The 12,777-nt window shown below is 37.9% G+C and overlaps 1 protein-coding gene across 2 annotated transcripts in view; it reads right to left on the reverse strand.

Moving 5' to 3' along the window:
* Nucleotides 1-10,371: 10,371 nt before the first annotated feature.
* The window catches only part of MAPK10 (mitogen-activated protein kinase 10), an 85,583-nt gene continuing 83,177 nt past the window's right edge, over nt 10,372-12,777 (reverse strand). For both annotated transcript variants that reach the window (XM_009883937.1, XM_009883936.1), the window contains exon 12: nt 10,372-10,514. In XM_009883937.1, the coding sequence (XP_009882239.1) occupies nt 10,372-10,514 (143 nt within the window). The remainder of the gene's footprint in view (nt 10,515-12,777) is intronic.

Genomic DNA, 12,777 nt, shown 5'->3' on the forward strand with positions numbered 1-12,777 from the left:
ACTAAAAATCTCAGAGGACTCCTGCTCTGAGAACACAGCTATATATTCTGATCTGTTACACTGCATTAGGCTTTTGAAGAAGGATTTGGACAATGTTCTGGCTCCTTGGAATTCTGAAATTCAGTGGTATTCAAATATGAGGTTTGATTCCTGGACTGTTTCTCATAATATTCATTCACTTTAAAACCACAGCTTCAGCCTTCAGTCCACTCGGTTATGTCCTGGGCCCTAGAGTACTTCCAATTTTACTGCAGATAGCTTTTGTACATACTCTGAATTTATCTGTGTTCAAACCCTCTTAATTCTGGATTGAGACTAATATTAAGAAAGAGTCTTCATTCCCCCGTGAACACCTACATCCACAAATTGTTCTCTGAAAGGTAGACTGCTCTCTGGGAAACAGGTGTGGAATGGGTGCATTTAACAGCACCCTGTAGTGATATACCTGCAGGACTTTTACTTTTGCTATTAAAGTACTTAGGGTAATTATTCATACAAAAAAGAAGAAAACCGAAAAGCGAACATTTATTCTAGCTGTGATTTGGCATTCTGATGAGAACACTTAAAATATATCCTTTCCCATCAAAGATGATGCAACTGAGCTGAAAAGGTAAGACTTCAAGAGCAGGAATATCATCTAGAAAATGCTGAGGACAAATCCAGAAAAGTGTGGGCATAAACATATCTTCCAAGATAAAAAAATTCCAGAAGTAATCTTTCTGACCATTTGTTGATGACAAATCAAGACTTAAAGACATTTTCATAGTATCTGCCATCAGTTTCTTAATCACTAACACACCTTAATCTTGTAACATCAGACACGTCTTTAGCTAGCTAGGATTAACATCAGGAAGGAGACATTGTAAGGCTTTTTACCTGATCCACACATTAAATCATTAATTGTCCTGGCAATTGGAAGGGTTATTTTTTTGCAGCATCTACCTCTTTGTAATTTCTGCCTCATGAGTTTGTAAGAATCAAAGATAATTCCCCTTGTTCTCCAATCTTAGATGTGGAGTAGAGGTGGGAAGAATTTCACACATTTCAAATTTATCCTAGAGAAATGTTAAATGCCCCCATCGATAGCTCCAGGCTTATGATGCAAGAAAGGCTAAAATCTTCCAGACAGCAACAGTCAGCCACTGCCCGTAATGGGCCTTACTTAACAAAAGCCCCGATCTATCTATTAAATAGACATATTCAGAAAAAGAGCTATTTTCTCCAACACCTTAATTAATATTCCATATATGAGTGCTCCTGGAACGTGGACAGAACATCATACAGAAACATCAGGAGCCATCAACACTTACTCCTTCCCAGCAGTCCATTTCAAAATATGACAAATGCATCAGGAAATCAGTATTAATTTAATCAGCTAAACTTCCTCCCCGGTTCCTTACACTATACTGATAATCATGTTTTCTTGGAGGCACAGCAGATTTGCAATTCAGATTTGAAGCAGAGGGTTTGGAAGAGCATGTTGAAAAGCACGATAATCTCGGTCTTTATCTGTATGTACTTGAAGAGAGTCCCAGCCACAGGGCAGTGAATGGAGCCTGCAGAATTGTTGCAACAGAGCCAGGAGAAGTGAAACTTCAACTCTGAATCAAACTAGGAAGTGACTCCCACATGCAGGTCACAGCAGCAGTCTAAGGGGACTGTGAACTGGTCCCAGTGCATTTAAATGGGCCTCACAACACCATAGTGAATGTTTACCAGTTCGAGCACAAAGGTTGTTCACTGATCTTCATCCCATTTGTTTGGGAGGGAGGGGGAGTTTTGCAGAGGCGATCTGATCTCCTTCCTTCAACTCTGCTTCAACACAGACGATTCCATTGATTTCCTACAGCTCATCAGTGCACAACACATGCTCCCCTTTACCAAACAAGAGGTGTTTAGGCCATCACGCAAGCTGACTGAAGAAAAATTCCAAGGCTGGTCTGTTGTTACAAAAGGTACTTCCATTGAATACCAAGGAACATTATAGGAGATAGGCCTGTCCTGTTCAAGTAGAAATTCAGATCTTCTGGAATTTAGGACTCTGGGTTATCTGAAGCTAAATCACAGTTACAGGTTCAGATCTGGATTCAATGACGCATGAATCCCTGAAAGATGGTCATAAAATTCTGAGTCCTGAAAAGGGCAAGCCTCTCAAAAAAAGATGAATCTTCAATTGCCTCAGAAGATATCCAGTAAAATAAAAAAGCTGGTCCCCATCCTTCCAATTTTGCAGTAAGAATCACAAAGCCAAAATTCCCTAGCCACTGCAAATCGGAGGTTTGTATCATATACTGTAGCTTAACCAATCTCTGCATATACAAACTGGGAGGATAATAGACCTTGAAAATTGTCCTGTTTTAGTAAGTCAGAGCAAGAGTACCAGCTCTGCACAGTATCTTTGAAATGACATTTAAGTACCAGCAACTGTAAGAATTTCTTCCTTTACAGTGCTTACACAGTCCTTTAATACATTCTTTCCTATAGCTCCCCCCTTCAAACTGTTTCAACAGAAGCCTGTTTGTGATTTTTATTGTCATCTCTACACATGATAAATTGAAACATAAAAATGTCCTTTGTGTATTATGGTTTGACTTGCTTGGAAATATAATGGGCACAGATAGGTTGTGCAAGAATTAAGAAAACCAGCAATGTTTTCCAGAAGGCAGCACCTCTCTCCTTTTTGTTCTTTTTTTTCACTTCAACTTTGTAAAAAATCAGTCCCTAAATAGTACCTGCAGTTGGTATGGTGTTTTTTTGTTTGGGTTGTGTTGGGGTTTTTTTGTTGGCTTGATTTTGTTTTACATTTTTTAATGGGGGAAGAGATGAGAGATGACTAGCTTTTATGTGGCAGTTTTTCTTCATTCTTGTCTAGTCATGTGGTCATTTTTTCCCCAATATTTTTAGGCAGTCAACCAGAGGAATAAACTCTTAAGCTACTTAAAGACAAAAAGTCTAAGTCTCCCATGCATTAAGATCCCTTTACATTCCTGTAGTGCTGTAAATGTTTCTTAAATGAATGGTGGTACACAGGATTAAGCCTGTGAAGCACATCAGATAGAGCACTAACCAGATTTTGTAATCCCGGCAACTTCCACATGTTTACAGCTTGATCTGTCTCCCCTAGCAAGGGCTGAAGGAAAAGAAACCAGAAACCAGGAGAGCTGTACGAGCATACTTTGTATCTTCTTCATTGATACCCTTCACACCATTCAAATAGGACTCCGGAATACACTATTTTAATTAGCAAAGCTTGTTTTAAAGTAAACAACACAAACACTCCTTATAGAACAGTCACAGTCTCCCCTGCTAGATATACAGGCTTTTTGGCAAGATCACATTCAAACAGCATGAAATTCACCTCTGTGCATGGCCCTCCAGAAGGCCTTCGCACCGCTTTAACTTCCACTTAGCTGCTCTGGATAGGAGCGAGTGGTTTGTGGGATAAGGACCGAGGTTCACTACAACTTTCCTCCAAAAAAAAGATGGTCCAAATCCACATCTGTAAAGATCAGCAGTTTTACCACTATAAGGTCATAAAGGTGTAATATAGGCGTCATGCATAGAGTACATACCATATTTCAATTGAGTCCTGTCCCTGCATGACTTTGAGCCCCTGTAAAAGTACAGATGCACAACGTGTAATGAAGCCCTCAATCAATATGGTTTGCTGCGTTGTGCTGTTTATTGGGAACACTACAAAGTCATTCAACCGACAGGAGTCAAGACAGCAGTGAGAAAAATATCCTCATGAGGAAGCTCTGACAGGATTCCTTTGACATATGGGAGAACACGAGATTCCCTTCTTCGCTGAGTAATTGCTAAACGAACAGAAATCGGAAATCATTGATGCGACATTGACCCATAAAACATTGATGACTGAGGCCCTGTTCTACCCTGTACTACACACAGGGAACAAAAGATGGTCAAAGGAAAACAGGGTAAGAACAAAACAGTATGGAAATAAGGTTGGTTCCTTAACGAATGACACTACTGCAGTCCATTTATGCTGACTGACACCGGTTGTTCTTTTCAGCTATAGCTGTGCAACAAAATTGAACATGTCTCATCTTCCAGTCTTGATACTGAACTGTTGCTGTTGTTGATTTTCTTTTGTTGGTCAAGTTTTTTTCTTTTTTTTTTTTTTTTAACATCTACATTTATCAACACTGATACATTACAGATCTTGTTAGTTATACTTTGAAGTCTGATCATGCAGAACTACAGGCAGGTGCAACTTAGATCTTATTACAGGATGGACATGGCAAGGTGAACAGTTGTTTTTGCTAGTTAAGATCTGGAGCTTTGTTACTGTTGTGGCTTAATGTATACTGGCCATAAGTCCCACTTACTCAATTTACTAAATATACATGATTCTATATGTACACTGAAACCTCCAGCACCCTCCTTTTCAGTGTGTGACTGACTTAGGAAAAGGTCAGAGGTCAACCATATTTAGACATACAGCAGCCTTATTGTAAAAGATTTAACAGAAATAGTGTGTTGGATTATTACATATTAGTTACAGAGGAAGGGAAAAAAAGTCAATACAACTATTTACATTATAAATATCTTGCTTTCCAGAAGACAAGAATGGCCCTGTTCAGTGAAAATTAGCAAGAGATAGGCTTACCTGTCTGAAATTATAAGCATGGTAGGGATACATTTATTTCCCAAATTGACCGTGTCTTCCTTCAATGTGTGCTTTTCAGCTTTTCACTCTCAGGTAAAAAGGCAACATTAGCCACAGTTGAAGTTTTTCAACATTCTTTTGTGAAATCAAAACCTCTTTAAAACTCAAACTTGCCATGGGTCAATGAGCCTGAACAGAAATTAAGTTAAACAGTTCACCTCTTGCAATCAATAGTTAATTTAAAAAACAAAAAAAAAAGGCAAGAAATAAAAAACCAGGCCACACTGGCAAGTTCCTAATACACTAAGCAGATTCCGCTAAATTCCCCTGGACGGGTCATCAGTGAAGATGACACATTCACTATTCCCCCACCTCCCTCAAGCATCTTACTAATTAAGACATTATTTATTTGTGGAATATTCAGATCTACTGCACAATTATTTTCTTTTTGTGTGTGTGTGTGATCGCTTTGAGTTTGCAATTAGTTAACTGTGTCCTTTGTAAAGTGGTGGAAGTTCAAATAAGCACAGCCATCAGATTCTTGAAGATGTGTGATTATGTTACAATTATGTTCTTTATCCACACTGAGAACTTGGATCAAATATTAATAGGAGACAGGTTATAAAAATCACATCCATATGCGCTCCCTCTCTTTCCTACACACACATACAGAAGGAAAGAAAAACAAAAGCCTAAACTTAAAGTGAACTACTAACTCAGAATTTTTTGCCAGGCTATTACATGAAAAGTCTACTTCTTCCCAGCAGGTTTTCTTTCATATTGCTCTCCCTGGAATCACACAGATTTTGTTGCAAAATGCCTTTATTTTTTTTGGCTTTTGCATGTTTGAATGCAAAAAAAAAAATGCACAAAATTTTAAAATCTCAATAAGCATGAAGAAAGAAATATAGATAGATCTGAAATGAAAATATTTTTTGATTCTTTGAAATACTGCAAAGTTTGTAATATAACTAAGGTGTCATTGGCTAGTAAATGTTATTTTGAATTCAGATATTTCAATTGCATTTTTCCTTTTTTTCAATAAAAATTCCAGAGATTTGCTGAATTAGACTCTCTCAGGCAGTTCTAAAATTGACTATTAGCATATTTTTCATCAGAAAATATGTTGGTGGAAAAGAAACCACTGGTGCTCACGTACAAACATTAGAATACAATCCAAATCACTTAAGTAGTACTACTATGGAAAACTTCCTAAAGGCACTGCAACAAGTCTAATTTCTTCATTAGCCCAAAGCTTGAAGGTAAAGCAATATACATGGAAATAAAACCATATATATGAATCTATTCTTGGTTAAGAATAGAAGATAAGTTTAGAAGAGTGATACAGTGACACAATCATCTTTCTTGCGTAATCCCTGGAGGCCAATATCATGCAGAAATTTGGTGATTTCCAGAGAAAAACCATCAGTGCCTTAGGGAACTACCTTATCAGGCTTTCTGTAGCAAGCTGGGGTTTTGGTTTGGGTTTTTTTTGCCATGTTACCATACTTGCACTCCAATTTAAGCTCTGCTTTACATAATGCAATCTTGCTAAGATTTCTGAATCTATCCGTGCCATGGAATTCTAGGTAGTATGGGAGGGTTATCAATAACCATGCAATTTGCATAAATCAGTGTGTGACCAACTCAAATACCTGAACTCTAAAGATCTAGTAGATTTTAATGGAAGATACTATTCCAGCTACCAAGTCAGTATCTGAAGATTGATTTCAAAAATTACAGAAAATTTTGGATTTAAAACTTGGATAACCTTGCATCAACCTGAAGTAAATCAACACCTCATCCTCCTTTAAACTCATCAGTGAGAAGGAAAATGGAGGAAGGGTCTTTCAAGAGCAATTCTAACTTTTTTTTTCTTTTTTTAGGTTCTCATACTATACAGAAGTACTCCGTCTGAAAATAAAGCAGGAATAAAATGTTTTGCAGCAACTTTCCTCGCTACCTTCTCAATGCTATTTTTTGCAGCTAGTGCTCTGAGCAGCCACTGATAGTTAAGATGCTTCTGCCATTTTCCTCTCCCAGCTGATGGCTATCTAAATAAAACCACTTGGGACAGAATTTCTTTGGGTATTCAGGCACTTAAGATACCAATAGGCTCTTAGGCATATTTTCAAAAATACCAAAGTGTCCAGATGCCTTTCATGCTCATGGAAGGTATGCCACTTCTGGCATAGGCTCTCTGATTGCCCCTTTAGTGCCTAAATACCTTGGAACATTTCTGCAGTGGTAGCAATTAGGCTTACAACTGCAAACCTCAAAGAATGAGGTGACAATTGTTACTCAAGTACTGTTTAGTAACATTTTAAACAGAGGTAGATTTAAAAGATCACTGGCAAGGAAAATAAGAAAAGCATCTATCATTATCAAACTGAAGAGAATATTGGAATAAAGGGGAACAAACTTGAAGAGAACGGTATCAAAACTTCCAGAATCTGAAAGAAAAATGTTGTTTACCTTAAGACAACTACAGAATGTCATCACTGCAGTCTTTTATTCAAGAGTACATGCATTCTTGTAAGGTATCAGCTAACAGCACCAACTTCCTGACACAAAGCAAAACAAAGGATACTTTTCCTGTTCAATGGTTGCTACTTCAGTTTGGACATACAAGGACCAGAATTGTAAACAACTATTGCTTTTCTTCATCGATGGCTTTTTTCTAGTGTCCAATGTGGACAGCTCCAAGTCTCCTATCCCAGACAAAGCTTCACACAAAGGAGACTAATTACTTTGAGGACAAAAAGAGATGCAGTAATCCTTTTAGGCCTCATTTCAGCAAGGCACTCAAGCACATGCTGATGTCAATCGCTGCTAAGCAAAGGACAAAAACGCATGCCAGTTAAAATTATGTATGCATCCCTATAGTCTCCATTAAATGTTTGTGCAAGCACTGGTGCTTAGCAGAATCAGGGCTTCTGGGAACAAAGCTATATAACTTCTATGTTGTGGGTTCATTTAGCGCCAATCACTGGGACATCTTCTATGGAGACTGGTTTCCCATTCAGCACTCATGAACCCAAACAAGACTGAATTATACGATGGGACTAAGAGCATGTTTTTTGGCTTTGATGGATGAAACATGGGAGATCTGTAAGCATCTATCTACTATAAATGACTTCTCTGCTATCGCCGATGCCACATCTCCATAATACCACTGGCAATGAACTGTGATTATTCCTAGTTTCTATGGTCTACATTTGTGGTATTTTTTCAGTTTGTCTTACATACAGCTTTGCCTTTTTGAGACACTTTTTTTTTTTTTTTTTTTTAAATAACACACCCAAATGGTGCACACTAAGGAATGTAAAGCAGATACTAGTTACCTGAATATTATTAATATATTTCTATGGTGAATTAAATCTGGAGGTGATACATTTCATTATTGCTAAGAAGTCACCCTTGGTGTTATTGCCTTCGCACCTACAGAGCATTGCTGTCTACCTTTCAATACTTTTGTGATCATTTGCTTTGAAGTGAGTTGGATCACTCAACAGTGACTTGATGTTTCATGGCTTAAGAGGCAATATTGCTAAATATTTTCAGCAGTAGTAAATTATTGCTTTTACAATTACTGCTCTAAGTTTTTAGAACATTATTGACCTAATTTTATTCTCAAAAAAAATCGATAAAAATCTAACAAAAAATATACCTAGGGAAAAAAAAATTCCTACAGCAATTTTGAGACAGCTCAGACCTAGCAAGTCTGAAATTATTTTATATCCACTTAATTTTTATCTCCCCTCCACCCCACCCTGGAGCTGTTTTCTTTGCTTTCTTCCCTTTGAGCAAAGTCCGACTTGATACTCTTTTTTTTTTTTCCTACCACAGAATGGCAGGCTTGTAAGCCACCTAATAGAACAGTCCGATTTTGGTAGAATTTTGAGTACATAAGAATCAGTGAGTTTAACTATCCAGTAATATATTCTAAACAGTTTCTCTCTTTGACATTTGGAAAAGCATTAGAGTATGATTTAGCTCATTTCAGTTTGCATGGCACACTTTGGTAAGAGGAGAGATGACTCAGATTTTTGTTAATTTCTAAGTCGGGTAATGATGACCTTGCAGTGGAAAATGCTAGTTCCTGTTTTGGCTGGAAAAATATTCAGTAGTTCTGCAATACTCTGAGGAGTTCTGCCATTCTGTGGTAAAAACACTCACCACTGGGAATGCTATGTATTACCTGGTAAAATCAATTTGATATTCAGTCACTGTTGGGTTCTTCAGAACTTGTCAAAACTGCCTAAGACCCCTAATTGAGACCCTTTCAACCTAAACACACTAGCTGACTGGTATCCTCTGCTATTACTTAGAACATAGGACTACCAGACTCATGCCCTCTGTGGTTCTTTTCCATGTAACATAGCTGATAAAACTTCCTGGAGAGTCAGATGATTTGTCGCAAGCGAATGAATAGCCAAAAGCACCTGGAGAAGGCCTGTTCTTTTAGTAGTGGAGATCCTTGCAAGGGAATGATTTAAAGGGAAGACCTCTAAGCTGCAAACATACACTGAGAGGGAATGGGCCACAAATATGCTTTCTCTATTTAACCTAGTAAAGATCTAGACGTAAAATGAAAAGATGTTGTTATATGTCCTTTTTACCATAATCTGCCCGTTCCCCAACCCTGTCATACTTCCTAACTTACAGGCATACATCTAGTTCATAATAGTGAGCCTATCTATGAACTAACATGGTAACCCACTTAACAGTGACAGGAAAAGTTGCTTACTGAGATAAATCTTTCTGGGCTTAGAGATGCATAAAAACCCCTTTATTTTTGTTCCCTGTAGCTTGCAAATATATGTATGTGCTTCCTTCTAACCTGGTCACAGCTTGGCATATCTGCTCTAAAAATCAGAACAAGTCTTAACATTCATGAACAAACATTTTTCTATGAAGCTCTGTGGCATCTTCTTTCAGTACAAATTGGTTATTATTTCAAAATATATATACAACTCTCAGCAGAAATTTTGGTGCTACATCTTCAAGTGTCTGAGGGAGCCACAATTTGATGTGGTTATTTACACTTCCACTAATCTTCATACAAGATATGCAACCTCATCAGTGAACAAACAAATAGAATATATACTGGCAATATCCCATATGTAGTTATGCCGTACACCTGAAATGGGCCATTTAGTTGTGGAGTGCACACTAAGTACATATGCAGATGTGCATGTTCCTACAGGCACACAGCTGCATACACTGCCAGAATTCTATTGGTGCGTGTATGTGCTATTTGTATATGAAGAAAAAAGCATGTACACCCCTATCTGCCTCACTGAGCAGAAGACGACAGAAGAGAGGGTGAAGGCAGATACACACTTGTACGTTTGAGAGTGGCTACTGCACACCTTGTCATGCCAGTGTGAAAAGGACAGTTGCAGGTTGCTGGTTTTGCAGCCATTAATTTTACATCTTATGAGGAGGGGGTACAAAAAAGGACTTTTCAGTTCCTCCTTCCCCCCACCCCCACCCCACCCCCCCGTAAGCATCATTGGAAGAAGACCAAAGCAGAGCAACTATAAGTTAAATATACACTTGAGCTTAGCTGCATTACATAACTCTGTAGGAGAAGCAGGCTGAAAAGATTTTGTTTTGTTTTGTTTAAATCTTTGTATTTTATTTCTCTTCCTTTTCATCTCTTAACTCCTGTTAATTTTTACTCCTAAATTACATCATCCTCTGAAGAACGCTGGGTTTCGCAGGCAGGCGGCTAGTCACCTGCAACAACCGAGGGGTCCCGCAGAAGCTTCCAGGCTGCTGTCTGTGTCAGACGCCAGTGTTTGATCCGTGGACATGGATGAGATGTCATTGACAGATGAGGATGGAGGGAGGCTTTCACTGCTGTTCACTGCTGCACCTGTGCTACGAAAATGAACACCAACGTGATTAAACCTGAAACCCCCAAACTGCTCACAGTTTAAAAAGCAAAGGATTCTTACCCTGTGGCAACAGGCATGTAAGCATACAGACCATTTTTAAACAATGGCAACCATTAGCAGAAAATTGGCCATACAAAATTTAGTCCCTGGATAATATTAAATATTTTAGCAGGAAATTCTCTCTCTCAACAGTCTGTTTTGAAGAGGTAGAGCTCATGTTGTGTCTATCGCTCCTCTTCTTTCTAGCCTTCTTAGAGTTAGAAAACACCCAATGATCAGATGTCTGCTAGGATCACACAGGCACCAAAAAGATGATTAAAAAAACCAGGCAATCCTCCATACTCTGTCAAAAAATCCCAGTTTTCTTGAAGATAGTTTATTAGAATGGGTAGCATGGAATCACGTAGTGGCAATGCAGAAAAGATGCCTGTGTCGGAGGCATATCTGGTTTCTTCCTCTTAGTTAAGGATTAGATAGACTAAGCCCAGGATTTCGGTTCTGACAGTATTTGTGTGTTTCCTAGTTTAGCTGCCCTCTGTAAAATGATGATAGTACCAGGTATTATCAAAAAAATCACTTGGACTTTGTGAAATGAAGAAAGTACCTTCATGAGATTATCATTAATGTGACTGAACATTTATCACACCCCTGAATATTATTAGGGATTATCTGTCCTATAAATGCAGATAACTGTCTGATAAATACATAGCCATGTGAAGAATGTATTTATTATGCAACTACAACTGTTCAACCGTTACTCTGCCCATTAACCTCAACTCATACACTAAGTTCTCAGAGTAACAACAGTTTGACTGGTACTTTTTTCCACTGAACTTTCAGGCAACTTTTGTGGTCCTCTTTCCACCAAAATGAACACCATCTGCAGTTTGGGAGGGATACATTAATTTTCATTAAATCTTAATGACAATAAAATATGTGATTTTGCCTGATATTGCACAGCTGGAAATCATAGCTAGCCACCCTGACACACAGATCATTGTTCTGCAGATAGATGCTGTTTCATTCTTATGACCAAAAAAGTTTTTCAGCTGAATTTTACGGATTTTCATTTCCTCAAAATGGATGGAAATAAACATCTATTGCCTTGAAAACCAAGAGAACACATCTAGAAAACCACATCTAGTAAAATTACAAAACTCATATATTCTTAATATAGAAATTAATAGCCATCTATACAGCCTAGGAGAAATATATGGTGTTATGGACAAAAGGAGAGGATTTCTGTAACTTTACAGTTTACAATAAAAACATCACTTTGAGAAAACAAGCCACCATACCATACCTCCAACCACTCTTCTATTTTCCTCAACCTTTTCTTCCCTTTATACACGTCTGCTATAAATATGCACATAACAGAGACAGATATGCTCACATTCAGAGCTCTAGATGGGAACTGCTTTCTGCTTGTTGTAGTAGTACAAAGATATTCTGGCATTAGAAGAACCCTTGAATTAGTTTACTCTCCTGATGACATCAAATAACTAATTTTGTAAAAGCTGCAAAAAGATAAGAGCAATCTCAGTGATGTCTCATTGGTGACTGCAGACAGCAATCATCCATCTTTTCTGAGAGAAGATTTGGTTTTTTAAATGTTATTTACATGCACCTCATTCATATTGGTCAGTAATCACCCAGTATAATACCGTTACTTCCTGTTTACATGTTATTAAACCATGTGGCATTTTAATGAAAATACTAATCAGTCAAAACAAATGCATTTAGATATAGTCAAAATATGACTGAATTTAATGATACTAATGACTAAACAATATATTACCTTTCTAAATGTTTACAGTGCTGGACAGAAGCCTGCCGTTAAGTCATGGATACTGTCCCAGGAATGAAATGGAAAGAATTCCAGTAGGTTCAATCGACTTTTGATCAAACTGTTGCGTGCAGCTTTCTTTGATGAATGTGCAATCAACTTAGCTAGCCAAAATAACTGAAGAAATAGCTGCAGAAATTGTATAGGTGAAGATTTTGTTACACTCTGTCTGATTCAGCACCACTCAATTCAATAAACCCTGCTATGTTCATTTCAGCAAGTATCAACTCAGCCCCTGAGTTTCTGGAAAGTGCATTTTTATGGTTATTCCTAGCTTTCAGCATAATTCCATGTGACGCAACACACAGACCTGATAGTTACTGTTACAGCCCCCAAGCACACAGACTCACAAAATACTCACAAAACCACACCGAACATAAATGACAGAATTAAAG

This window comes from Charadrius vociferus, unplaced genomic scaffold (genome assembly GCF_000708025.1).
Source record: "Charadrius vociferus isolate BGI_N301 unplaced genomic scaffold, ASM70802v2 scaffold684, whole genome shotgun sequence".
NCBI classification, from domain to species: Eukaryota; Metazoa; Chordata; class Aves; order Charadriiformes; family Charadriidae; genus Charadrius; species Charadrius vociferus.